The 27,621-nt window shown below is 43.9% G+C and overlaps 1 protein-coding gene across 1 annotated transcript in view; it reads right to left on the bottom strand.

Annotated features, from left to right (window-relative positions):
• STAC (SH3 and cysteine rich domain) overlaps window positions 1-27,621 on the bottom strand; it is a 75,341-nt gene that overhangs the window by 21,948 nt on the left and 25,772 nt on the right. Inside the window, exon 2 of the mRNA XM_053359510.1 lies at window positions 18,392-18,668. Within this exon, the coding sequence (XP_053215485.1) occupies window positions 18,392-18,668 (277 nt within the window). The remainder of the gene's footprint in view (window positions 1-18,391; window positions 18,669-27,621) is intronic.

The raw sequence follows: 27,621 nt of genomic DNA, 5'->3' as shown, positions 1-27,621 counted from the left end.
GCTTGGCAGGGGGTTGGACTCGATGGCCCTTGTGGTCTATTCCAACTCTATGATTCTATTATTCTATGAGTTCAATGGGACTTACTTCCAGATAAGTGTGTGTGGAACTGAGGTCTAATATATCATGGTCCTGATCTAGAAATAGAAGAAAAAAGAGGGAAGGCTTCTTAGCAGTAGAGTCTACTGACACAAAAGAGACAAGAAGCATCTGGTCATGATCAGGTATTGATTCTGTAAATCCCATGCACTGTGCTTCTTGAGTCACATCTTTCAGTTGGAACAGGGTTATGGCTAATCCTCATCACTCCTGCACAGTACAGAAGAAAGACTCACATCCATCAAAGGTACATCTGTATACCATCTCTGGGGCCATGGCAAAGGATTGTTCTTTGCACATTTTTTTGTTCTGTGTGACTGTCTCTGAATCAGGAAGGATGGGTAGGGTGTGAGGGGCAGGGAGGGAGCCACTGGGCGCTGTAAGTTATTGATCCTATAATCCAGTGCACTTTTAGATTTGAGCTATCATCTTCCTCAAGGGCAATGTCAATACACTAATTCAGCCAAGCAAACTTTTGCTTTTGTGTGGCTTTGTGCAATTGTTGCCCCTGAAGAAGAATGGTTGCTTTGTTACAGGATTTGGGGTGTACATCTATCAGTCTGAATGCCATCTTGGGGTCTCCCCCAAGCCTGTGGTTTCACATCTCTAAGCTGGGGTTCTGTAGAAAAAGAGATTCCTAAAGTTAATGCCATTAACTTAATGCTTCCAGCCAGGAACGCCTCAAGCCAGGTCTGTTAAGTATCTCTTAGCAGCACGACCAAAGAGTGCGGATAACTTACAATGCACACACGTTTAACACGTGCAGTTTCAACTTTTATGCAGCTGAGGACTGGCCAGTTGAAATCGCACAAATTAAATGCATAGAAGGTGGAGAGATTAAAAGCTCTTTTTGTGCAGGGTTTTCCCAGTGTGGAAAGAGCTTTTAAGCTCTCTGCCTTGCTTACTGGGCTCCGAAAGCGCCTCCTAGATCCCTGAAAACATGCTGGACAGCTTAAAAACCCTCTGTCTTGCTTAGGGGGCAAGACCTGGCACACTGGTTCCAGATTATTTCTCCATCTAACCCAGAACTGTATGCTTTGATTGACAGTGGTTCTCCAGCAGGGCCAGCCCAATACATTTTGCTGCCTGAGGCAAAGGATATAAAGGTGGCATCTCCTCATTCCACATACAAAAGATGACTGCACTGTACACTTTTGAGGGTATAGCATCCTTTTGCTGCACCTGAGACAGCAGGCCAGGCCATGTGGCAACAGGGAAATACCTGGGGGGCTTAGAAGCAACAGCTGTGGGCTGCTTCTGTCTCCCCCTCCCCGGCGTTTGCTGCCTGAGATGATAATCTCACTTTGCCTAATGGTAGGGCCGGCTGTGTTTGCCAGGCAGAGGTACTTCCCAGCAGCTGCTGCTAGATCCTTTAAACTGCAGATGCCAGGGATTAAACTGAGGATCATGTGCATGCAAATCACATGCTCTACCATTGAACTGCTGTTCTCCCCAACATTTAATTTATGGAATAAAGAAGCTTTGGCAACTAGCAGCTTCCCTCTCCCATTTTTCCTTTTCCAAAGACAGCCATGTCCCTTGATTAGTAATACACTGGGATCCACATAAGAAGCTGCTGCCATATGAGACTATGCATCTGATGGATGGAAGTGGGACCTTTCATCTGCACTAATGGGGAGAGAGCATTATAGTCAGTTATTAGAGAGCCAGCGCAGGCAAAAGATGCTTTTTAAAAGGGGATCAGACAATTTCACGTGGGCAAAAAGCCACCAATGGCTACGAATCATTATGGCTATATGCATCCACCAGATTTCTGAGACAGTATGCCTTTGTCGGTGCTGGGGATTAATAGCATGACAGGACTATTGCCTTTCACACCCTGTTTGTGGGCTTCTGAGGGGCGTCTGTGCTAGTTTCTGTTTGCCACTGAACAGTGCTTTGGAGTCACAAGACTCTGTTTACATTCCATACATTCCATACTGTTGGAAGTCTCAGGGGAGACGGGAGACGGATGTGACTTTAGTGATTTCCTGTTCCTTTGTTGGTCTCTGCTCTCACAGAGAGAGGATGTGTTTTTTGTCTGCGTAGTTAGGAAAATAAAACTCTTTGCAATGTAGCCATAAATTTCATCACTTCCGCGTGCTGCTTTGATTCTCTGCTGGATGAGAATGTGCCTGAGGCCTCATCAAAGGCTCAGGTCTTTAATCACGTCGGAGGTGATTCCAGAAGACTCGGCCGAAGGAAAATGAGCTTTATCAGCTTGGCCGAGCGGAGATCCTGACAGTCTGGTTGGCTGCTGTGGGCTACAGGATGCTTGACAAGGTGGGCAATTGGTCTGCTCCAGCAGAGCCCTTCTTATGTATTCAAAGGTGTACTCCAGAGCTTTCCAAACTGTGTGTTGGCTGCAGTGTGTAGTTGTGTCACGCAAACACTCTCCACACTTCTCCAGGGGCTGCAAAGGGGTTCGTTTAATCTCTGGTTTACTAATAAAACTGAGTTAGTGTGTCACGAAATGATGCAAGTCTAAAAAGTGTGTCACCAACATGAAAAGTTTGGGAAGCTCAGAATACTATTGGCACAAAAATGGAAGCAAGAAGAATTACTGATGAAAGAAGAATGGCAAATGAAATTAATGGACTATGCAGAATTAGATAAATTAACAGGAAGGATCCGAAACCTGCAGGACCAGAGATTCTTGGAGGACTGGAGTAAATATTTGAACTATTTGAAAAGCAATTGTAATAAACAGATTACGCTAGTAGGACTGCATGAAGTTCTGTAAGGGGGACTATTTGAAATATTGCAAGAAAGACTATGAGGAGAATTATTAGTTAATAAAAATTAAAAGTAATAGAGAAATTAAGAAATGCAGAATAAGTGATAAAGAACTGAAAATCTTCAGAGGTTGTTGACGGAAGTATAAGATAAGAAGTTATGTTAAATGACTGTTGGAAATGATATGCTAAAAATTAATAAAAATGTGTATATATATATATATATATATATATATATATATATATATATAAAAAAGTTTGGGAAGCTCTGGTGTACCCTGTTCCCACTGATCTGCCTAAATAAGCGTTTGCATGCCAAGTCAGAAATCCATTGGGTGGTGCTCCCTCAACTTTATAATGATGCTTCCTCTGTTGAACTGCCCTCAGACACAGCTGCCCTGGCAACACACGGTGTGGCATCCTTTTGTATATATAAATCTTCCTGTAATAAAGCAGAATTCTGCAATGAAAATATATTTTCTGAAGCCCCTTTCCAAGAAGGAGCAAGCAGTATTTTGGCTCTTCTGGCACTTGCCTCCAGATCTGTGTTGTGCTCTTAACACCACACAAGATACCCTCCTCCTTCCCACACATGTCTGAGCTGTCGAAGAGTTCATTATAGCTCAGAGTGGCCAGCTGTTGATATCATGTGACAGAGATCATGTGACAAGGAGAGGTTACTTAGGGAAGAATAGGTGATTAGTTACTTTATTCTATGCTTCTTTACTTTACTTCCCCCTAAATTACACATCTGGGTTATGTGTTTTTATTTTGCTTTTTTATGCTGGTCACTGACTGTAACAATAAAGGTTTGATTTGAAATGCACTATCCCCTTACAATATATTCCAGGAACAGGTTTAGCACCCCAACCACTCTATATGTGTAATGAAACCAAAAGACTGGACATAAGAATACAAACCCCTTTGCTTTTTGATGGGTGTCCTCTTACTGAGGTTGTTTGGATGTGGTTTTACTCAGAGCTACTTCAGGCAATCTATCAGCCTCGCTTACTTGCAGAAATGCAAGGAGCCCGCTTGAATGAACAGAGCAAGATTGGAGGAAGGGATTTGTACAAGATTATTAAAACTCCCTCTGAAATTCAACCATGCTGGTCTGTCTTTTTTAATTTGACCAGCTGTAAAACCAGCTCTTAACCTGTATTGGATTTCACAGAGCTAGATAAGAGACCTAATTAAGGGTTTCGGGGAGGGAGGTTATCAAGCAGAAAATAACTAAAGAAATGGTAGCCTCACTAATAGGATGGTTTTCAGGGATGAGGTTACCTTGCCTTTCAAGTAGATGGAATGGGCTCGTGCTAGAGACAATTAGAGCAGTTGTTATTAAACTGTGTTTTTAAAATAGTGTATTTTTTTTACTTGAAAGCCACCTCTTGGTAACTGCTTTGAATGAATAGAGCAAAGTCATAAATGAAACCTAAACCAATCCTGTTCATCAAATGTTTCCATACGAAGCTTGTCTTAGAACCAAGGTATACTTCATGCAGAGGGACGCGGGTGGCACTGTGGGTTAAACCACAGAGCCTAGGACTTGCTGATCAGAAGGTCGGCGGTTCGAATCCCTGCAACGGGGTGAGCTCCCATTGCTCGGTCCCAGCTCCTGCCAACCTAGCAGTCTGAAAGCATGAAGTGCAAGTAGATAAATAGGTATCGCTCCAGCGGGAAGGTAAATGGCATTTCCGTGCGCTGCTCTGGTTCGCCAGAAGCGGCTTAGTCATGCTGGCCACAGGACCCGGAAGCTGTACGCCAGCTCCCTTGGCCAATAAAGCGAGATGAGCACCATAAGCCCAGAGTCGGCCACGACTGGACCTAATGGTCAGGGGTCCCTTTACCTTATACTTCATGCAACAATCATGCTTTGTGGTCATGTGCTGATTCTGATGTACTGATGTGCGTGGTGCTCAAACACCAGAGAGTGGGGCCTGTACAGTTTGGGCTGACTAATGAAGCCCAGCCAAGGCTCTGACAAATCTCTTACCTCCTTGGAGACGGGGGAAAAGGAGGAATGGCAATCCATGCCTGACAGATTGAATTCAGGCTGGTGGCTCGCCAGCTGGACAGGCTTGCTGTCAAGTAGGAAGGAGAGACGTATCCTCCAAACTGATAGGAGGCACAGCAAGCTGGTATGAGGGAATTGTGGGCAGTCATGATTCCCTTGTGTCCTCTGCCTGTCCCCTAACAGTTGGAAACCCATCTCCCCTCCATGCTTTGTGGAGTTCAGTGCCACTAACTCTGATGCGTGTACATGAGAAGTGCTTCTGGTATGTTTGCTGCGTGCTGGTCACCAGAGCTGTGAGTATGTGAGCGTAAAGCAGGGGTCAGCAAACTTTTTAGCAGGGGGCTGGTCCACTGCCCTCAGACCTTGTGGGGGGCCAGACTATATTTTGAAGGGGGGGAAATGAACAAATTCCTATGCCCCACAAATAACCCAGAGATGCGTTTTAAATAAAAGCACACATTCTACTCATGTAAAAACACCAGGCAGGCCCCACAAATAACCCAGAGATGCATTTTAAATAAAAGGACACATTCTACTCATGTAAAAACATGCTGATTCCTGGACCGTCCACAGGCTGGATTTAGAAGGCGATTGGGCTGGATCCGGGCCCCGGGCCTTAGTTTGCTACCCATGTTGTAAAGCAGCCTTTCTCAACCTGCGGGTCCCCAGATGTTGTTGAACTATAACTCCCATCACCCCTAGCTAGCAAGGCCAGAGCTCAGGGATGATGGGAGTTGTAGTCCAACAACATCTGGGGACCCACAGGTTGAGAACCTCTGTCGTAAAGGAAGGGAGAGGTAACAAAAGGAACTCTGGATGACGGCTGAGGCATAGTTTCAAGAGCTTTCTCCACCCCCTTTTAGACCTTCACTGAAGCACAGAGGAGGTGAAAACAGGGTGGCAAATGCTGTCTTCACTTCTGACCTCTGCGGATTCATTTGCAGGCCTGCTAGGAGCACCAGGCTTTTCCCTGCATGATCAAATCTCTGCTTTTTCTGAATGGAGAGAGCACTCTACGTGTGCAGTTATACATTCAAAGGAATGCATGCGTGTCGAAGCTGGGCCTGCTGCAACCCTTGTCCTCCCACAACCATTTAGTGGATGAAGGTCAGAAAAAAGTTTTCTGAGGGTTCATTGATTGCTGTATGTGCTCCCCAACCCCGGAGTTTCAACTTGTAATGAGCACAGTAGGTAATCAAATGCTGAATCAGCCCCATGTCTTCCCCTTGTGAGTCATGCAGCCTATCCGCCATTTATTTTAGTATTGTTTTTAAATGGCACATCTATGTTTGTAAGTGTGTTTATGACTCATGCCGGGGTGGGGTGGGAGGAATAGCCAACTCTTTTGGAGATTGGGGTGAGATGACAGGTTCATGATATCACAGGTAGAAGCCAATCCTTTTTTATTCTTCTAACTCAAACGTGTACAACCACAAAAGCAGCAGCAATTTATTACGGAACAAAAGAATGCTGTGTGTTTACTGCTTTCACGGAGGAACACCCATCTGCGCTCTCTGTGTCTACAGCACCACAGACCTGTGCACACTCATCTTTCTTCCAAAACCAGAACCATCCTTTTCCTTTTGGGACTAGAGATCCGTTTAAGAAGTAAGCTGCAATGACCTCGGCAGGCTGAATTCTAAATGCACAGACCTCTTCATATTTCTGTTACTTATTGCCGTTTGTTACCTGAGGATATGTTCGTAACAGCTTCAGAGAGAGGCTTGTCATCACACATGCACCGTGGGGCGCAAAGGCAGGCTTTGTACATTAAAATGGAGTTTCCTTTAACCATTGAGGTTTTGTCCTATCCAACTGTGCAGGCTGAAGCACGAGCCATGTAGCCTGAGATCAGCCTTGGCCATGTGTCTGTCTAGCTCCCCCATACTATAGTTTACATTTCACTGTCATTTCTTCACGTCTAAAAATTCTGTCTCATGTATTGTAGTACAGATTACAGTTGATGTTCTGTTTTCTGATCTTTACCATTCCACCTACAGCTTGTTCTACAATCAGAGGCCAGTATAGACCTGAAGACAGGCATTCTGATCTACAGAATCCAGAGAAGCAACCTATTTTTTCAAGGTACTTAGCAATGACACTTTTATTTTAGTTAAAGGTAAAGGTAAAGGTACCCCTGCCCGTACGGGCCAGTCTTGACAGACTCTAGGGTTGTGCGCCCATCTCACTCTAGAGGCCGGGGGCCAGCGCTGTCCGGAGACACTTCTGGGTCACGTGGCCAGCGTGACAAGCTGCATCTGGCGAGCCATAGCCGCACATGGAAACGCCGTTTACCTTCCCGCTAGTAAGCGGTCCCTATTTATCTACTTGCACCCAGGAGTGCTTTCGAACTGCTAGGTTGGCAGGCGCTGGGACCGAACAACGGGAGCGCACCCCGCCGCGGGGATTTGAACCGCCGACCTTTTGATCGGCAAGCCCTAGGCGCTGAGGCTTTTACCCACAGCGCCACCCGCGTCCCCTTTATTTTAGTTAGATGTAAGTAAACAGCGTTTCCGTGTGCTGCTCTGGTTTGCCAGAAGCGGCTTAGTCATGCTGGCCACATGACCACATGACCCAGAAGCTGTACACTGGCTCCCTCGGCCAGTAAAGCAAGATGAGCGCCGCAACCCAGAGTCGTCCACAACTTGACCTAACAGTCAGGGGTCCCTTTGCCTTTACCCTTAAGCAATTATTTTGTATTTTATATAAGTACAAATGTGACCTGACTTAATTTATGGAATGTCTTTTGTCAGATTGAAGCACTACAAGAATGTAAGTGGTGCATGTTTTGAAGACGATGAGACTTCTAAAGACAATGATCCACATCTAAAAACTTTCTAATGCACAGTTGCTCAAGTGTAAACCCCACTGAACACAGTGGGTTGTATTCATTGTTCATCATACTCACAGAAGATTGATTGGGATTAATGGACATCACTAGCTTATGTCTACCAATTATAATGGGTCCACTCTGAGACCTTACTCAGATACAACTCAGTGAGGCTTCTTTCTGAATAAATGTGAATAGAAGGATCACAAGTAGAGTCAGGGAGAAATTCAACTCAGTTCACATTTAAAGGCGAATTTACCTAATTCGCACCTTTCAAAATAATACATTGAACCAAATCAAAGCCATCCTTCAAAATCCACACTTCTGAATTTTGCAATGTAGTTCGCTAGCCAAATAATGGTTCAGTGCACATAGTTAGACAGGGATGGGTATTTGTGTGTGTGTTTGCTGTGAAAAACGCCCCCCCCCCTGTAATGGAAGGATTAAAAATTCAGCATGAGGCAGGATGTTTTGGAGGTGTTCCTAAAATTGTGTGAGAGGCCACAGCAAACAGTGACTCATTAATAAATGTGACAACTTGTTTTGGTCCTGGAGATGATTCTCTTCACACTGACATCCAGCTCTTGGCAAGATCGTCTCTATGATGTCAAAGGAGAGCAGGCAAAGCACGAATCTCAATGTGCCCCAAGCCCTTAACTCTCAGATCCTTTCCAATCCAATTCTGAGACTTTCTGGAATGCTCTTTGCAAAAAAATTAGCATAACATTTAGGTTAATTGAAATTTGGATAATGAAGTTTTGCTGGCTATATCATGGAGTACTTTTTATTTATTTGATTTAATAAATAAACTTCTTCCAGCCTGCATATCACACGGGCCATCCAATTTTTAATTAAAATGTTTTTAGGTTAAAAATTAGTGGTCTGCACTTGCTTCTGTATGTCTGTGCAGTCATGCAGCTGTGCTTGTGTTAACAGGCATTTAGGAGCAATTATATATCTCAATCCTGAGAGTAAAAACTTTAAAAGAGACTTATTAAGAAGCTGATATTTGTGCCTGCTTTATAACTGTCCCTGAATTTCCACAAGGGATGAAATTTTAGAAAGTCAAAATGTGTGTAACAAGAAGGCCAAGACACAGCACACAAATTCAGCTATAATGATGTTGTGCCTAGCAAATAGTTCTGACACACCTTTTATTTGTAATGACTTAGGGCAGTTTCCCCCAAAACTGAGACCTTCCAGGTGTTTTGAACTACAGCTTCCACCAGCTGGTAGCCCTCTGTCAGCTACCTTCTTCTCTAGCCTCCAGAGAAAGAGTCAGATGGTTTGCAGCCTGCAATCCCTGTCAGGGGAATTCCCTCTAAGGCAAACATAAAGCACAGCTGGAAGGGCCAGTCCAGCGACTCAAGCATGCAATGCCCTTACAACCCAAAGCAGAAGCCATATCAGTTCAGCCACCTGCAAACACAAGACAATGTCCTTAGACCTAAAAGCAAAGCTATACAGTATGGCATTCCAGCATCAAAAACTATTGCTTTTATTTTTGGTCCACCTATACCCAAGTATTACCTCTGTGTCACCATGATCATTTAGTACTAATGTATTTTAAATACTATACACAACGCACACATAAGTAGAGCACGGCCTTGCTAATAAGAGGGTCAAACTGGCTTTCATTGTTCAAAACACGCCCACAATTTAGTGCCATTTCCCCTGAGGGAAAGCAGAGCACCAACGCTAGCCGCTATATATATAGTTTCACTCCTTGCCAGCCTTCGGATTCAAGACAGATTGCAGCATTCAGCGAGTGCCTTCTCAATGTATTTCCATAAGTTGCTGCTAGCAGAGTATCAGACAGGGGGTCTGAGTTGCCCCAAAATGGTGCTGCTGGTGGCATTGCTTCATTGTTGCTGGCGGAGACAGCGTGGCAGGCAGGGCGCCCGCAGGCAGGGCCATTTGGGGGGGCTCCTCCCGCCTGAGGCAGTGGCCTCACCCTGCCTAAAAAGCTGAGCCAACTTTGCGCGGGACATGAAGGCAGCAGTCTTCTCCCACAGCTGTTCCTCAATGCCTGGATGAAGTAAGCAGCCATTATGACTAGCAGTCACAAACTTCCTTAGACCTCTCTCTCTCTCTCTCTCTCTCTCAGCCATCTAAGCTTGCGGCCATCACTGCCTCTTACAGCAATGAATTCCGCAAACTGAGTATGTGCTATAATAATAATAATAATAATAATAATAATAATAATAATAATAATAATTTATACCCCACCCATCTGGCTGGGTTTCCCCAGCCACTCTGGGCGGCTTCCAATGGAATATTAAAATACAATAACCTATTTAAACATTAAAAGCTTCTCTAAACAGGGCTGCCTTCAGATGTCTTCTAAAACTCTGGTAGTTGTCGTTCTCTTTGACATCTGGTGGGAGGGCGTTCCACAGGGTGGGTGCCACTACCGAGAAGGCCCTCTGCCTGGTTCCCTGTAACTTGGCTTCTCGCAAGAAGGGAACTGCCAGAAGGCCCTCGGCGCTGGACCTCAGTGTCCAGGCAGAATGATGGGGATGGAGACGCTCCTTCAGGTATACTGGACCAAGGCCGTTTAGGGCTTCAAAGTAAGCACCAATACTTTGAATTGTGCTTGGAAACGTACTGGGAGCCAGTGTAGGTCTTTCAAGACCGGTGTTATATGGTTTCGGTGGCTGCTCCCAGTTACCAGTCTAGCTGCCGCATTCTGGACACACATCTGCTGTGTGTATAGCTTATGAAGCATCACTAATGATTATTTTCCTTTGCTTCTGGTTTCTTGAATCCAACTAAGAATAGGAGCAGGATTTTTTGTGTGACAGCAATCACTCATTCAGACCACTTCACTTCTTCTTCTTTTTTGCTGTCTATGGCAGCCACTGTGTTGGCAACCTATTTTACCAACAGAGGAATACTGTCACCTCATTTTTTTACCCCTCAAAGCACTGGGGGTAATAATAATAATCAGTTAATAATTGGTCAGTTAATTAATTGCTGTTGTGTGAGACTACATATGGCCTGTTTCTACCATCTTGAGCTTCATCTATTTGTGGCTAAAGGTAAAGGGACCCCTGACCATTAGGTCCAGTCGCAACCGACTCTGGGGTTGCGGCGCTCATCTCGCTTCATTGGCCGAGGGAGCTGGCATACAGCTTCCGGGTCATGTGGCCAGCATGACTAAGCCGCTTCTGGTGAATCAGAGCAGCGCATGGAAACGCCGTTTACCTTTCCGCCGGAGCGGTACCTATTTATCTACTTGCACTTTGACGTGCTTTCGTACTGCTAGGTTGGCAGGAGCAGGGACCGAGCAACGGGAGCTCACTCCGTCATGGGGATTCGAACCGCCAACCTTCTGATCGGCAAGTCCTAGGCTCTGTGGTTTAACCCACAGTGCCACCCGCGTCCCTACTATTTGTGGCTACTTCGCTTAAAAGATATAAAAGGCAGAAAATCTGCTTGCTCTGTGAGACTAGCAGTAGAAATTTTCAGTGCCAGAATTTCAAGTGGAGTTCCATAGCCATTAAATTGGACGCAACAGTTGAAGGTGAATCTTTTGGGATTTTTAGAGAGTAGGGAAGTGCAGTATGATTCAGACAGCAGGCTTCAGATAAGTTTGCTGGTGATGTTGCAGGAAGCACAAATTCCATGCTGCAGTTTTGTTAATCCAGCAGGGAAGGAAGAGAGGAAGACTCCTAAGGCAGCTGTAGCAGGAGATTTTAAAGCAAGCTGTAAAAATTTACAAGGAACGGAAAGTCTATTGTGCCACTAAGGCAGCGAAGAACGAAATCGCCCAAGGTATGGAGAAAATTGTATGGAGAAAATCAATAAAGCTCGTGCTCTTTCAATAATATCATTTGAGCTAAATGTGCATGTGAGTTCTAAATGTGCATGTGAGTTCTAAATGTGCAGCCATACTCTTTTAACAATAAGAAAGTATACAAGTGCCTCAGAAGTCTGACATCTCACAGGAGAAGTTGTGTGCTAGGCTGCTGTAGCAAAAACAGCAAGAGCAATTTAGCAAACTAAAAAGACTAACAGATTCATTGCAGCATAAGCTTTTACAGCAAGCCTAAGAGAAATTTATTGTAGGGAGAGAGTAGGCAAATGTGTGTATTCACACACAGAATTGGAAATTGGAGTCCTCCCAACAATTTAAACAATTGCAACAAGTATAAAGAATTATAGGCAAGTCTACAGCGACACAACATATTTCACTGAATTGCAAAATGTAATGATAGGTCTGGTGTCCCAACTTGGCTTTTCCAGGTGGATTCTTGGGTTCATGGCTAATGGTGATGTCAGTTGGGGTCTACTGAAAATAGTCATGCCTGCCAGGGCCTACAGTCAATAACACTATGGGTTTTAAGCCCCCCACCCACCCAGGATGAATTTCTGGGACATGGCATTTTGGGAGAGCTAAGGAGTTGACCCTATAAATTAAATTTCTCAAAACTAACATATCTGTGTTTTTCTCTCCCATTCTGTGATCATTAGTTATCATCCAGAATGTGTCTTCTAGGTCCTGATGGATTAAAAAAATAAAATCCCCAGTCGAATCAACTCAATGTGTTCTTGCATGTAGGCATGCTAAAAACAAGCTTAAAATTAGAACTTATTTCCCAGGGACATATCTTTCTTTGGAAACAGGATTAAAAAAGGAAGCATTAGGAGTGAGCTATCTTCTCTGGAGACTTAAAAAAAAAAGCAAAAAAAGCAACAGCAACAACAAATGCTAATAGTTTCTCACAATTAACCTATGCTTCAGCGTAGCTTAGCTCAGTTGTCTCAGCTGTAGAAGACTTTCTAGCAGGCTCACAACAGTTGCCCCACATTTGAAACTGTAGGTGTACTGTTATCTTGCATGTAACTAAAGATGGCAAGAAGATGGCTCCTGTGAGCGATTGCCCCCCCCCACACAAACACAATATGAGAGTGCAGAAAAAGTGCCAAAGGTGGCATGAGCTGTATCAATGTATGTGGATCTAAAAGGGTTAGGACAGCAAACAGGGAGAGAAACTTAGAGTAGCATTTGCACATTTCTAGCGTTGCAGGGGGTTACACTAGATCATGGGTAGGCAACTTAAGGCCCGGGGGCCAGATCCGGCCCAATCACCTTCTAAATCCGGCCAGTGGATGGTCTGGGAATCAGTGTGTTTTTACACGAGTAGAATGTGCAATGAATAGAATGAGTACAACTAATCCAGAAGGCGGCAGCTAGACTGGTGACTGGGAGCGGCTGCTGAGACCACATAACCTACACTGAAAGACCTACACTGGCTCCCAGTACGTTTCCGAGCACAATTCAAAGTGTTGGTGCTTACCTCTAAAGCCCTAAAGCCCTAAACAATCCAGCGCCGAGGGCCTTCTGGCGGTTCCCTCATTGCGAGAAGTGAGGTTACAGGGAACCAGACAGAGGGTCTTGTCGGTAGTGGCACCCGCCCTGTGGAACGCCCTCCCACCAGATGTCAAAGAGAAAAACAACTACCAGATTTTTAGAAGACATCTGAAGGCAGCCCTGTTTAGGGAAGCTTTTCATGTTTAACAGACCACTGTATTTTAATACTTGGTTGAAATATAGTCCGGCCCCCCACAAGGTCTGAGGGACAGTAGACCGGCCCCCTGCTGAAAAAGTTTGCTGACCCCTGCACTAGATGACCCTTCCAACTCCACAATTCTATGACAAAAGTAGAACACCTGCATCAAGGTAGAGTTAGCACCTATTCTGTTCAAAGTTCGGGGATGCAATGCTGAGTCAATAACTAAGTTAAGTTAACTGATTAAAGTGCTTTTAACTGATTACAAGGGTGGGCTGGAGATTCACTGCCACACACAGTAAGTCTGGGCTTTCAAACTTCAGTGGCGCCCTGTGATTGTGTGCAAGGATGCTAATGTGGTCACCTGTGAAACAGTTAATGCAGGGGAAGAAGGATTAGGAATAGAGTTCAAGTTCAAAACACAGATAAATATTCATACTTAAGGGCTCCTGCAGTCTTCATGAGAAAAATGGTTTATGCATCTCTGATAGTTTTCAATGATGGTTGTATTTTGAGGGGAGGGAGATCTAATTTATATTGCATAAAAGTGAAATGAAATTGCAATTGATTACATTGCAAAACGTAAAGTGAATGATTGCTCTTCCAGCTAAGGGGCGTCAAGAGAACATTCACCGAAGCAACAAGATATATTATGCAATCTTGCTTTTGAGTTCCTTCCTGATTCTGCTGCTCTAACCAGTTGTGGGGAGACGGATGTGCACCAAAACCTAACAATAAATTGGAGGGAATGTTTTTAGGGATTTGACACAAATGATGAGGCGCAGTATGCAAAGAATGTGTGGAAAGTGAAGATTTTTTCCATTCGAGTCACTACAGGAAATGGACTTCAGGAATAGCATGGTTTTTTTTGGTGTTTTTTTAAAAAATGATATTTTTTTCCAGCACTTGTTTTCTTCAGTGGAAAACTGTCTGTACATGAAAACACTACAGAGAAAGAAGGAAAGAAAAGGGGCCGAAGAACATCAAAGTAACAGCCTGATGTTTTGATGTGCTGGCTTTGCAGTTTCAGCCCAGACTTGCTCTTAAATTGTATCTTCCTGCAGAATCTCGACTCCTGCCTACCTCACCACTCTGAAAATACATTAACATGTTATCTCAAGGGTGAATGGAAAAATATGACTAAACTAAACCAAACCAGACTGGATATAATGTTGGACAGGGCAGGCTAGGTGGTTGGGAATGATCATTAGCATTGCTCTTTATTCCTTGCAAGTTCTATATTATTAGCCGACAAATAAATCACATAATAAATCAGAACTAGTTTCAGCTAAAAAAAGAGAAAAATACTCAAGTGGTCATAAAAATTCAGGGCTTTGGAACCTGCCTTGCATCCATAAATACTCTGATTCTCATTTTTTTCCTTTGCAAAAACTGAATACAGTGGTACCTCAGGTTACATATGCTTCAGGTTACAGATGCTTCAGGTTACAGACACCGCTAACCCAGAAATATTACCTCGGGTTAAGAACTTTGCTTAAGGGTGTACAGTGGTACCTCGGGTTATATACGCTTCAGGTTCCAGACTCCGCTAACCCAGAAATAGTGCTTCAGGTTAAGAACTTGGCTTCAGGATGAGAACAGAAATCATGCTCCAGAGGCGCAGCGGCAGCAGGAGGCCCCATTAGCTAAAGTGGTGCTTCAGGTTAAGAACAGTCTCAGTTTAAGAACGGTCCTCCGGAACGAATTAAGTACTTAACCCGAGGTACCACTGTACTTATTCAAAATATATGTGTATCTGAAGAAGTGTGCATGCACATGAAAGTTTATACCAAGAACAAACTTAGTTGGTATATATATTTCGACTGCGTCGGACCAACACGGCTACCTATCTGAATCTGAATACTTATTGTTAACCGAGTTGTTCTAACAGCCTGAGGAATTAGAATATTTCTCGGCTTCATGGAATGTTACCATCCTGCATAGTCTGTAGGCCTCAGTGGTATCCTGAATCCATACATAACAAGAGTCTCAACATCTTGTACAGGAAATATTAAATACAGCATTCTCATTGTATCTGCCTCTTATTAGGATAGGTTAGACAGCAAAGACACATCTGGTGAAAAACCAAGAAAACCCTTATTTTCATCTGAAACAAAGGGTAGGTTTACACTACTGCATTTTTCACACGATTATATTTGTCAGTACATGACGTATGGAGGGCCCTTCAGAAGTTCAAGGGGAATTCTCATCATCTCTGGCCATTGGCCATGCTGGGTGGGGATTGCAAAAGTTGGAGTCCAACAACATCTGCAGGGTCAGAAGAGGTTGAACCAGGTGATATGTTGATACCCTATTTTGCATGGAGAATTTAATAGCACGAAGACCCAGAATTTATTCCTAAATAAACACAGCTTGTGCAGAATCCAGAACAAAAAGCTTTCACTCTTTTTGAACGATAAGCATTTGTGGAATTGATTCAGGGATCTAGAATGTTTTGTTGTCATGCACAAACACAATTACACAAACACCATGGTTGTAAAGGTAAAGGGACCCCTGACCATTAGGTCCAGTCATGGCCGACTCTGGGGTTACGGCGCTCATCTCGCTTTATTGGCTGAGGGAGCCGGCGTACAGCTTCCGGGTCATAGAATCATATAATCATAGAGTTGGAATAGACCACAAGGGCCATCGAGTCCAACCCCCTGCCAAGCAGGAAACGGGTCATGTGGCCAGCATGACTAAGCGACTTCTGGCAAACCAGAGCAGCGCATGGAAACGCCGTTTACCTTCCCGCAGGAGTGGTACCTATTTATCTACTTGCACTTTGACGTGCTTTTGAACTGCTAGGTTGGCAGGAGCTGGGACAGAGGAACAGGAGCTCACCCTGTCGCGGGGATTCGAACTGCCGACCTTCTGATCGGCAAGTCCTAGGCTCTGTGGTTTAACCCACAACGCCACCCGCATCCCATGTACATGTACATGTGTGTAATACATCTCTTTTTGTAGCTTCCAGATCCAGCCCTATATCTTCGTATTGAAGTTAACTTGCAGCCTTTTAAGTGCTTTATTGTTAAATATCCAGCATTCGCCTCCACTGGTGCAACTTTACTGTTTGTCTGCTTGCTTGGGGTGGTTCTGCAAAAACATTATTGTTCCACCACATCTTCCCCAGTTTCCATAATATTTGTGCATGCGTTTTATTTTGAAAGGGCTGAATATGCCTCCAGACACATGTATGTAAAGGTCCGGGGGGGGGGGTGAAGGTTTTTAGAGTGCACTAATCAAAGCACTGCATTTTGTTGCATCCTTCTCTGTCCCCAGGCCTCATGGTTGCCATTCAGTTTATCCAACAACTGTTGTAATGATCCAACGGCAGTCAGAAAGACACCAGCTAAATTTATACATTGGTAAGAGTAAAAAGGATATTCTGGATATTCACCGAATCTTGGCTGAAAAGAATACTAAGAAAAATATCCTTGTCTTGCAAAGCTCTTGCAAGTTTTTAAATTGCACACTTCAATTCAGAATATGTTTTATACATTTTTTATTCAAACTTGGATAGGGGAAAAGTATGCCCTCTTATCTTTGTAAATTTCAAACTCTCCTCTCAAATGCGCTTCCACTGTTGCTGAAATTAACTTAAATATACAGAAAATATGTTAAAAGTACAAATTTCCCAATAGATATTTGGGGATGGGGGGTTGTGGGGGGACATGTAGCTCTTGTTTCTCGAAAGTCTACAATGCTCTCCAAGATCGGAATTCCCTTGATATTAATTTGCTCAACATGAAAAGCACCTGACAAACAGCTTGGTGAAATAAGTGCTGCATAGGATTGTTGGCAATTTGGGATTTCCGCATTACCACTGGCAGACAAATCATATTGGGCAAAGTTTTGCCTCCCTAGTTGGTGTAAAAGACCATTATGTTAGACTATATCACAAAACCATCTTTGCCTAACCGGTACAGAAAACAGACTTATTTGCTTACATGACTCCTATCAGTGTGAGAACTTCCAAAATATGCTGAAGGAAGTATCTGCTTATGAAACCTTGTATCAGTTATCTTCAAGAGTATATTTATCGTTCCTCTTCCAGCTTCCTGCCAGATACCACTTCTTGGATTCCATCTCTCTTTCAACATCATTACAACTCTATGAATCTTTCCCGTATGATATACTATTCTTTTCCTATAGAAGCATGGCTTCTAACAATCTTTAGGTTCTAGGACCATAGAAATACATTCTCAGAATTTGTAGATCATTAGGTTTATCAGGAGAAATGTTTGGTTAGCTCTGGCTAACATGCAGAAACATCACAGTGCACAGATGACATAATGATTCCTATATAATTCCCCTTCTCTATACAATTATGACCTCCACCCAATGTCACATGCAGCTCCCCACCCACCTTGCAAGACCACAGTGCTTCTACTTTGTCACAATTGGCCAATGATCTAGTCAGAAGATGGTTTTGAGTGATCAGATGCATTAACTAGTCCAGTGGACTCCCATGTCAGTGAGGGGGAGATTAGTACAATATATTTTATGGCATCTTGTCGCAAAATCTTAACCAGTAGGGAATGAAACTATTAGAATCGTCCAGTGGCGAACAGCTGATCTGCACAGCAAAGATATCATAACCACCATGCCTATGGCTCAAGAACTTGTTTATGAGATGTCTAGCAAGTAAAATGCATAATAAATAAATAATACACCTCTTATTAGTCTAGAATGCTCTGATGTCACAGAAGGGTGGGCTAGCAAGGCATCTGAGCACTATGAAGGATTTTAGAATTTCATTTCTAAATTTCATGAATATTTCTGAAAATTTAACTGCATAAATATTGTCTACAGGCCTAAGCTTTCAAGTGGCATCTTAATTGGTGCAAACTGCTTGATTGGGTCCAAAGGCTTGCAATCATTTCAGACTGATAGCATTTGCTGCTTAAGCCTTGGATGTGATATTATAATGAAAAGCTTACATAGTTATTTGGTTCCTATTTATATTATTCTGCACACTTGTAAGATTCAGAGCTCTGGAATTCTCAAGGGTCAACAAACCCTTCTATCATGATAAATACATAAAAGGAAATGGATCCTTTGGACAAAATTTTGCCTAGAGGTCTTGCATGCACATTTTAAAAGATTCAAATAACCAGCCCAAGTTTTCTTTATCACATGCTGGAAAATACCATTGTACATTAGGTGCTTGAGAAGAAGCAAAACCATTCTTACCTACAATCATGTGGTTGCAGATGTCACAGAACGTAGGTTTTTTGAATATGTGCTCCTGGAAAACGTGAGTCTTGTTGCTTTCCTGATGGTGTTGGACTATGGTGGGAGTAGATGTCTGACTTTCGGAGGCTGAGAGCTGGCCAGTTCTGGGGCTGATTTCTGATAGCAAATCTACCTGCAACTTCATGTCACTGTTTGTCCGCTGGAAAAAGTTGTCTGCACTTTTACTCCGTAAACTTTTGGTCTTGAAAGACAGCGATCGTTTCAGTTTCTGGAGCTGCAATGTGACAAAACATTGTTCAAATAGCAAAGCTCACAGTATGATCAGATTCCTAATGACATGCAATTCTTGCCACCTTAGTTGCATACAATGAACGTACCGTATTTTTCGCACCATAGGGCGCACCGGACCATAGGGCGCACCCAGTTTTTTTTGGGGGGAAATAAAGGGGGAAAAATTATTTTCCCCCCAGGCGCGGGGCTGGGGCGGGGGAAGCTCGAGCTTCCCCTGACCCCAGCCCCCAAACAGGCAGCTCTCTGCAAGCCGTGGGGGCGCTCCCGCTGCTTGCGGAGAGGTCCGCGAAGCCTGGACGCGCTGAGCTCAGCGCGCGCAGGCTTCAGCATGCAGGCAAGTCTCCGCAAGCAGCGGGAGCGCTCCCGCTGCTTGCGGAGAGGTCCGTGAAGCCTGGACGCGCTGAGCTCAGCGCGCGCAGGCCTGAGCATGCAGGCAACTCTCCGCAAGCAGCGGGAGCCCAGCGCTGGGCTCCCGCTGCTTGCAGAGAGGTGTGCGAAGCCTGGAGAGCGTGAGGGGTCGGTGCGCACCGACCCCTCTCACTCTCCAGGCTTCAGCGAAAGCCTGCATTCGCACCATAGGACGCACACACATTTCCCCTTCATTTTTGGAGGGGAAAAAGTGCGTCCTATGGTGCGAAAAATACGGTAATTCCAGTTACTGGAATTTGAATACAATCCAGACTGATGAGCAGTTTTGCATTGCCCCAACAATGCATTGCATATGTGCCTATTTAGAAATGGTTACTATGATTTAAGTGACACACTCCAATGGGAAGTTCCCTGTGGAAGTTATAGTGAAATCCATGGGAGGCGTCTCCTCTTGTGCAATTCTCATTCTTTGCAATGGGATGATTTTCCTGTTGGACTTTGCTCTTTATATTATTTGGGGTTTTTGTCTATTGTGGGAGAGGCCACACATAGCCAGAAATAGAACCTGCACCATTTTGTCATGCTTCTCCATGACAAAATGACATCAAGCGGGTAATGATGGCCACCTCTGAAGTCACAGGGGAAAGGCCATAGTTCAGTGGTAGAGCATTGCTTTGCATGCAGAAGGTCCCAGGTTTGATTCCTAGGAGAGACTCTTGACTGAAACCTTGGCTGCCAGGCAGTGTGGGCAATCCTGAGTAAGAGAAGGACCAATGGTCTTACTGAGTTAAGACAACTTCCTGTGTCACATGTGTTCACAAGTACGGGAAGACTTTTGGTCACATGCAAAATTGCTGTTTACTGCATCCCACACCCATTAACTCCCTTCCTAAACACACAAGCACCACTGAGTTCTTAATTTAAGGATTTTTGAGATGAAAATAAATAAGAGGACAAGCCAATAAACAGTGTCCTCCATCTTGTGTTTCCAGTCCCTTGGCTCATCTTCTCAGAGAGTTTTGCAGCCAGCTTTCTTCATTCCTCCAGTGGGAGCGCTGAGCTTCATAACTAATCACCTGCCTACCCCTGAAAGTGCTCCTGCAGAAATCAAGACTCATTATCATTCCCCCTCGTTTGAAAACCAGAATTGCAGTTGCACAAGGTGACTGTAATGACATTCATTATTGATTTGCCATCCATTCCCACCATGCCACATGAGGTTAATTAAATGGTAAACATTATTCTTCTTCTACCAGGGAGCGAAACTAAGCAGTACAACTAAGTGCTTGTTTTTCTAAATAACAACCCTCTTGCTGGCTCAGCAATAGGCCCCGAGAAACTAATTTAATGCTATAAGCTCAGTTTCAGACATAACATGATTTGCTAATTAATTCCACAGAAGCCATTTGCCCGAATGTACAAAAAGGCTAGGTTGTGTCTGGGCACAAAAGGAGGACCAGGGCAAATGGACTATGGATTAATATTCACAATAGCTTCTATCAGAGTAATCCTTCCCAGTACTTTAGGCCAGCCTTTGCCAACCGGTGCCCTTCAGCTATTTTGGACTACAATTCTCATCAGCCCCATCTGTCATGGTTTATAGTCCAAATGGACATCAGGTCAGCTGAGGCTGCTGTAGGCAACCATGTCAGTTATTGCTTCAGTTGCAACCAGGTTGTAGACTTGGACAGGAAGCATAAGAACCCAGTCTTCCTGTTACTCCCCTCCCCCCCTCCGTCAGAAACTAATCTGAAGGATGCAAAAGCCGCCAATACAGGGACAGTTTGCACATCTCCTGAGTGGAGAGATGTGAAAGCAAGATAGAAATGTGGAGAAACAGTAGACAGAGGCCCTTGCACCACTTCTTCCTTCTGTAACATTACGATGCCCAAGGTTGACCTCACTGGTGGGGGAACCCATTTACCACTAGGTTTTCCTCAGAGAAGTTTGTTCCTGAGAACAAGGACCCTGTTGCCACTCAGTGCCCTTTTATGTAGCAAAGCCCGTCTGCAGGACACACCAAACCACTGCACTTCAAAAACTGACCCATTGCTAATTAGTGTTTTTCTCTTATGAGTTCTTTTCAAGAAGTGATGTGCTTAGAGCACTCTTCCAGCAGGAAGCACATGCCTAGCGTAGAAGTCCTCCTTTGCCTCCGCCTGCTCTGGCAATCGCCTGATCAGCAAAAGTTGTCTTTGGAATCAAGAGTACATCAATCTACCCGTGGTGCAACCGAAAACCTTGGGGTACATGCATTTCCACATGCCAGCCTTGGGTTTGTATGAAAGGGAGAAATGTGCAAATATTTCCACTGTGCAGAGATAACTGAGCAGCTGGATCCAAGGCGAATACCTAGTCTGGGAGGGACCTAGGAAGCTCCCTTACACTGGGTCAGGCTGATTGTCCTCCTAGTCCAATATTATCTACTCTAGCTGGCACGGGCTCTCTGGGGAGTCTGGCAGAAAGTGACCTCCAGGGGCAGCCCAAAACATTTTGCTGCTTGAGGCAGATGGCGCGACTAGTTCCCATATCAAGGTAGAGAAGCAAGTCTTGAATGAAAGAAGAAGAAAGGCTAAGAGAGTAAAACCCCACAACTGCCTCTCCATGGGAGTGAAATTACAACAGTAAAGTAAATATTGTGCTGCCTCTTCCTGGCAGCCTAAATGAGCTGCCACAGTCTGCCTAATGGTAGAGTCTTTCCCTGGGTATTCCACACATCTCAAGCAGCCCAGGATCCCTTTAATCTGCATATGCCAGGGACTGTTAACCTGGGACGCTGAGCATGCAAACCACAGGCTCTGCCTCAAAGCTCTCTTTCTGGAAAGTTGCTGTCGGTTGAAATTGAGCCAGATGAACCATCGGTTTGACTGGGTATAAGGCAGCTTCCACGAACTACTTTGGGTCTCTCCCCAAGTGAGTAGTTTCTGACACTTAAGTAAATGGTTACTGAAGAATAATTCAACCGAAGGGTGCAGTGGTTTAATGAATTAACTCCTTTCCTTACAGGGAGAAAAGGTAGTTTCTCCAAAGTATTGGGACACCAGCTGGATGTTTTGATACTTTTGATACTGTTTCGTTTGCATGAAACTTCGTATGAATAGTATCCAAAGCAGTGCCACTATATTAGTTTATTGGAGTACATCAGATCCTCAAGTGGCTTTTAAAAATTTCCTTGCAGTAATAACAACAACAACAACAACAACAACAACAACAACAACAACAACAACAACAACACTTTATTATTTCTACCTCGCCACTCTAGGTGGCTCCCAACAAAATATTAAAAATACAATAAAACATCGAACATTAAAAACTATCCTAAACAGGGCTGCCTTTAGGTGTCTTCTAAAAGTCAGATCGTTGTTTATTTCCTTGAAATCTGATGAAATGTCAAGCTTGATTTGAGGCAAGCAAAGTTTCTGGGATCAGGTGAAAGCGATGATTTTGTTTGTAGTGATAGAGCAGGGTTATACACGGCACAAACATTTGGGGGCATTCAGGTTCATGGGTTTGATTTGAAAGGAATATTTGGGGGGGATTGAACACAGAGAAATCCTACTTGAAAGCATTAGATTATCCTAGCAAACTGGCTGCAGTGATCTACCCCGGCCCTCGATCCCCGGGCAGGATGCTTAGAGCATCCGCCAATTTTAAAAAATGGCGAACCGTTAATCCTGACATAGTACATGGTGAAGTTTCAAAGACTGCACTGTCAGAGTAACTTCAAGCATATCTGGATGAGGTATTTTCTGGTGGCCCTTTTCAGTTGGGCTTCTGGCCTGGTATAGTAGCCTTGGTGGCTGATCAGAATGTAGAGGTTGGCAAGCAGGAATCATTCCCTGTTAGTACTTGCAAACCTCTCAGCAGCGTTGGAGTGATTTAGAAACCAGGGGCAGCTTTGATCAGCAACCTATCTCCAGTAGTTGCCATTAAGGTGAGGGGAGAGACTCCATCAGGAAAGGCCTTCTTCCACCTGCCTTGCCCCACCCTCCAGTCTCTGCTTCTCAATTTGTATTGCATTATTTTATGCACTGTGGCTTGCCGTTGTTTTATGGATTGTAGTTTTGAAATTATTTATTGTAATTTTTAAGTGGATTTCTGTTTAATTTTTATATGCTGATATTATTATTCTATACTATCCTAATGATTGTTGAATGTTACTTTATTTGATGTAGATTGCTTATTTTAAAGCTGTTTTATTATCACATTTTTGTATTGCATTAGATTGTTATAAGGTGTACATTCTTTGTTTCTTCAGCTTGTAAACCGCCTTGAGTATTGTAAGATAGAAAGGCGGTATGCAAATTAAAGGGATGCGGGTGGCGCTGCGGGTTAAACCACAGAGTCTAGGACTTGCCGATCAGAAGGTCGGCGGTTCAAATCCCCGTGACGGGGTGAGCTCCCGTTGCTTGGTCCCTGCTCCCGCCAACCTAACAGTTCGAAAGCACGTCAAAGTGCAAGTAGATAAATAGGTACCGCTCCGGCAGGAAGGTAAACAGCGTTTCTGTGCGCTGCTCTGGTTCGCCAGAAGCGGCTTAGTCATGCTGGCCACATGACCCGGAAGCTGTACGCCGGCTCCCTCGGCCAATAAAGCGAGATGAGTGCCGCAACCCCAGAGTCGGCCACGACTGGACCTAATGGTCGGGGTCCCTTTACCTTTATACAAATTCAAAGTGATGAGCAGTGGAGCCATCCTCTCGACACCTGCATTACTGCAGCTTACTGGAGTGGGGAAGGGTTCTCGTTCTCCTTTTCTAACTCGCTGTCCTTAATAGGGAATTTTTTGATTTCAGTTTTGGTTGTTAAGCTGTCTGCAGCATGGAATGAGATGGGCTGGAAAGGCTTTAAATAAATAAATAAGTGTTATTACCGAGGTTGCTAATAAAAATAGATGAATAAATCCCGTGATTTGCCATCCTAGAAAAATCATCAAGTTTTGAAAGCTCATAATATTTCCTGGTCATTTTTCTTCTGGTTTGCTTTCCTCTGCGACGCACATCAGTCACACTTTGAACTTACGTGCCCCAGGCGGAAGTTTCCCTTTTTAAATTATTAACAAAATAAAATGTGGGGTTCTAGTGAGTCGCTTACCAATCTTGGAATGATAAAGCTGCGATCAAGCGGAATTATTGGCAGGCAGTGAATAAAGATGTGGCTTTGGTTCCTCCTGCTGTGAGGCTTCAACAATGTGCAAGTAAGCAAGGCAACCTATGCTTCAGAAAACAAGGGAGGACTCTATTTCCAACTTTGCAGAGGATTGAATTCAGACAGCAGAACACCATGCTTACACCAAGCCATCACACTAGCCTGCCATCAACTTCCCCTACCTTGGTAAAGAAGGTAAAGGCAAAGGACCCCTGGACAGTTAAGTCCAGTCAAACCTGACTATGGGGTGTGGCGATCATCTCACTTCTGGCAGAGGGAGCCAACATTTGCCGCAGTACAGTTTTCCAGGTCTGAGGGACAGAATGGCTAAACCGCTTCTGGCGCACGGGAAAACCAGTTACCTTCCCGCTGTTGTTGTTGTTGTTTAGTCGTTTAGTCGTGTCCGACTCTTCGTGACCCCATGGACCAGAGAACGCCAGGCACCTCTGTCCTCCACTGCCTCCCGCAGTTTGGTCAAACTCATACTGGTAACCTCGAAAACTCTATCCAACCATCTCGTCCTCTGTCGCCCCCTTCTCCTTGTGCCCTCCATCTTTCCCAACATCAGGGTCTTCTCCAGGGAGTCTTCTCTTCTCATGAGGTGGCCAAAGTACTGGAGCCTCAGCTTCACAATCTGTCCTTCCAGTGAGCACTCAGGGTTGATTTCCTTCAGAATGGAGAGGATTGATCTTCTTGCAGTCCATGGGACTCTCAAGAGTCTCCTCCAGCACCATAATTCAAAAACATCAATTCTTCAGCGATCCCGCTGTAGCGGTATCTATTTATCTACTCATGTTGGTATGCTTTCAAGATGTCAGGTTGGCGGGAGCTGGACTGAGCAACGGGAGCTCACACCGTCACGCGGATTCAATCTGCCGACCTTCTGATTGGCAAGCCCAAGGGGCTCAGTGGTTTCGGCCACAGTGCCACCCACTCCCTACCTTAGTTTTGACTCACATTTGTGACAAAGTACAGATCCCACAGAGGAAGGAATTTTCACACTGCAAAAGAACTCTAAAAGGAAACGCTAGTGGAGATATCCAAGTCATTATAGATCTCTCTCTCTCTCTCTCTCTCTCTCTCTCTCTCTCTCTGTGTGTGTGTGTGTGTATGATATAGTCAGTGTGGTCTAGTGGGTAGAGTGTCAGTAATAATAATCATAAGAGGAAAGCACTTATTTGGGGAAAGCTCTGTGGCCACAGTGTTCATGTTTAAGCAACCACTAATGATGGAAGCCGTCATCTGGAATCAAATAACCAGAACAGATTTTTCCATAAATCTTCACAGGAACTACCGCTTGTTATGATTTTAAAATGTCCAAATATCAAACCATTAGGAAACAAACTCAGTCTAAATTTCTCACCCACAGCATCCTCAAAACAAATACATTTAAAGTCAAACCCCCTCATTTTATTCATTTTGTTTGTTCCGATGAAATTGATATAACATTTCACGCATTATAAATAATGAAAGGTATTAAGAAAATTGGACTCAATCACCCACTCATTTCTTTTCCTTCTTTCCCCCCACACAGAAGCCAGCTTTGTTTACTGGATTTTTAGAGTGAAAACGCAGCGCTGAAAAATTTCTATAGCCATTGCCAGCTAAATGTCCACCCTCCTCTGAGTGATAGGACATTATTTTCTTTAAGCTTTCCTGAGATGCATGCAAAATAATCTGAATCTTGCATTGCAATAATAATAATAATAATAATAAAAATCCACACCAACATTTATCTGCAAGCTTGAAATGTGTCAGGTGAACAGTTTATTACTATGGAAACTAAAGCATTTCCAATTTAAAGTAATTGTTGATACACCAATGTTACTCCAACTCACCTATCCCTTTTAGACACACAAAGGCCCTGTCTGGCCACCACTCTAAATCAGGATTCCTCACCCTGGCACCCTCCATATGTTTTGGGCTCAACTCCATCATTCTTGACCATGCTGACCAGGACAGATGGGAGTTGTAGTCCAAAGTTCTGGAAGCCTGTTTTAAACTATAGTTTAGTGTGATGCGAATGACTAGGAAAAGAGCTGCGGCAAACCATGGGGTCATGTGCTTCTCTTTTCCTCTTCTGGGGCAGTTGTGAGGAATTGGCAATATTTTGTTTCTGCTTTTCCTTAATCATTGCTGGTTGTGACCTTTGAACCAAGAAACTGTGGTTAATGCTAACTATGGTCTGGTTAACCAAACCAGATGCATAAACCATGGTTTGAAGTTGTCTGTTTCAACCAAACTGTACTTAACAATAGTTTGCTGGTTTGGACAAAAGTAGCAAAGGTGGAAGTGTGAGATTCCAGATGCCTCTTCTTGGCTACGCTAGAGAAAGTGTGGGGAGTGGAGAGCATGCAAACCCAAGGTTCAGTGCTGCTCATTCTGGCTCATTCAAAATTAGCCAGTGGTTCTGTGGTACCTTCAAAGCTCTCCTGCACAAAGTCATGCATACACAGAACTGCTCACTCCAGCAAAGTGAATGGCAAAACCTATTTGTACCCAAGTTCTGCATGAATTCCATGCACACATGGGACTGTGAAGCACTTCAATTTGAGGTCAAGGCTTATTCAGACAGAATCTTAGCCTGCAATCCTAAGCACACTTTACAAGCAGTAAGTCACACTGCACTCAGTTGGGCAAAATGTGTCTAGCACAGCACTGGATTAAAATATGGATGGAAAGTATTATACATGTAGCCAATCTGGTGCCCTTCAGAAGTTTTGAAGTATAACTCCCATCAGCTCCAGCCAGCCTGCCTGTGAGTTACTTTAAGGTTGCTTTCCCCAGTCAATAAAAAATAAAATAAAATAAAATAAAATAAATAAAAAATAAAAAATAAAAAATTAAAAAATTAAAAATAATTTATTATTTATATCCTGCCCATCTGGGTGGGTTTCCTGAGTGCTGCCTACCTGAGAGTAACACACAGGAGACAGCAGAATTAGCTTCATGTAAAACTAAAAGTAAATGTAAGATTTTTTTAAAAAGAAGAAAAAATGGGTAAGATTTAAAGGTAATCACAGAACGGGCCTGAATGGCATTCTAGATCAGTTCACTGTGAGGCCTCTGCTTTAGACCTGCTAACTGATATTAGCTCATTTGACACAGTTGATATTGTGCAGACCAAGCAGGCAAAAGCTGAACCAAACTTATCAGACAATGAGTACACTTAGGAAAACAGGTACAAAGATGCAAGCCATGCCACAGGAGGAAGCCAGATGCTACAAGGAAGCTTCAAACATTCCCTGCCCCCAGACTCACACACCAGAGCAAAAAGCAGATCACAGCAGTGTCTTTCCAAAACAACCAAGGAGCAGAAGTTGATCAAATAAAGCACACAGCTGTTTTATAACAGGAGCTATTGGCCTTGCAGGCTGGGCTGATTCAAGTTGGAAGTTCAACAACATTTCTTCACCCCTACT

Source organism: Podarcis raffonei, chromosome 12 (assembly GCF_027172205.1).
Source record: "Podarcis raffonei isolate rPodRaf1 chromosome 12, rPodRaf1.pri, whole genome shotgun sequence".
Classification (NCBI taxonomy): Eukaryota; Metazoa; Chordata; class Lepidosauria; order Squamata; family Lacertidae; genus Podarcis; species Podarcis raffonei.
This window is presented reverse-complemented; position numbering and strand designations above follow the sequence as displayed.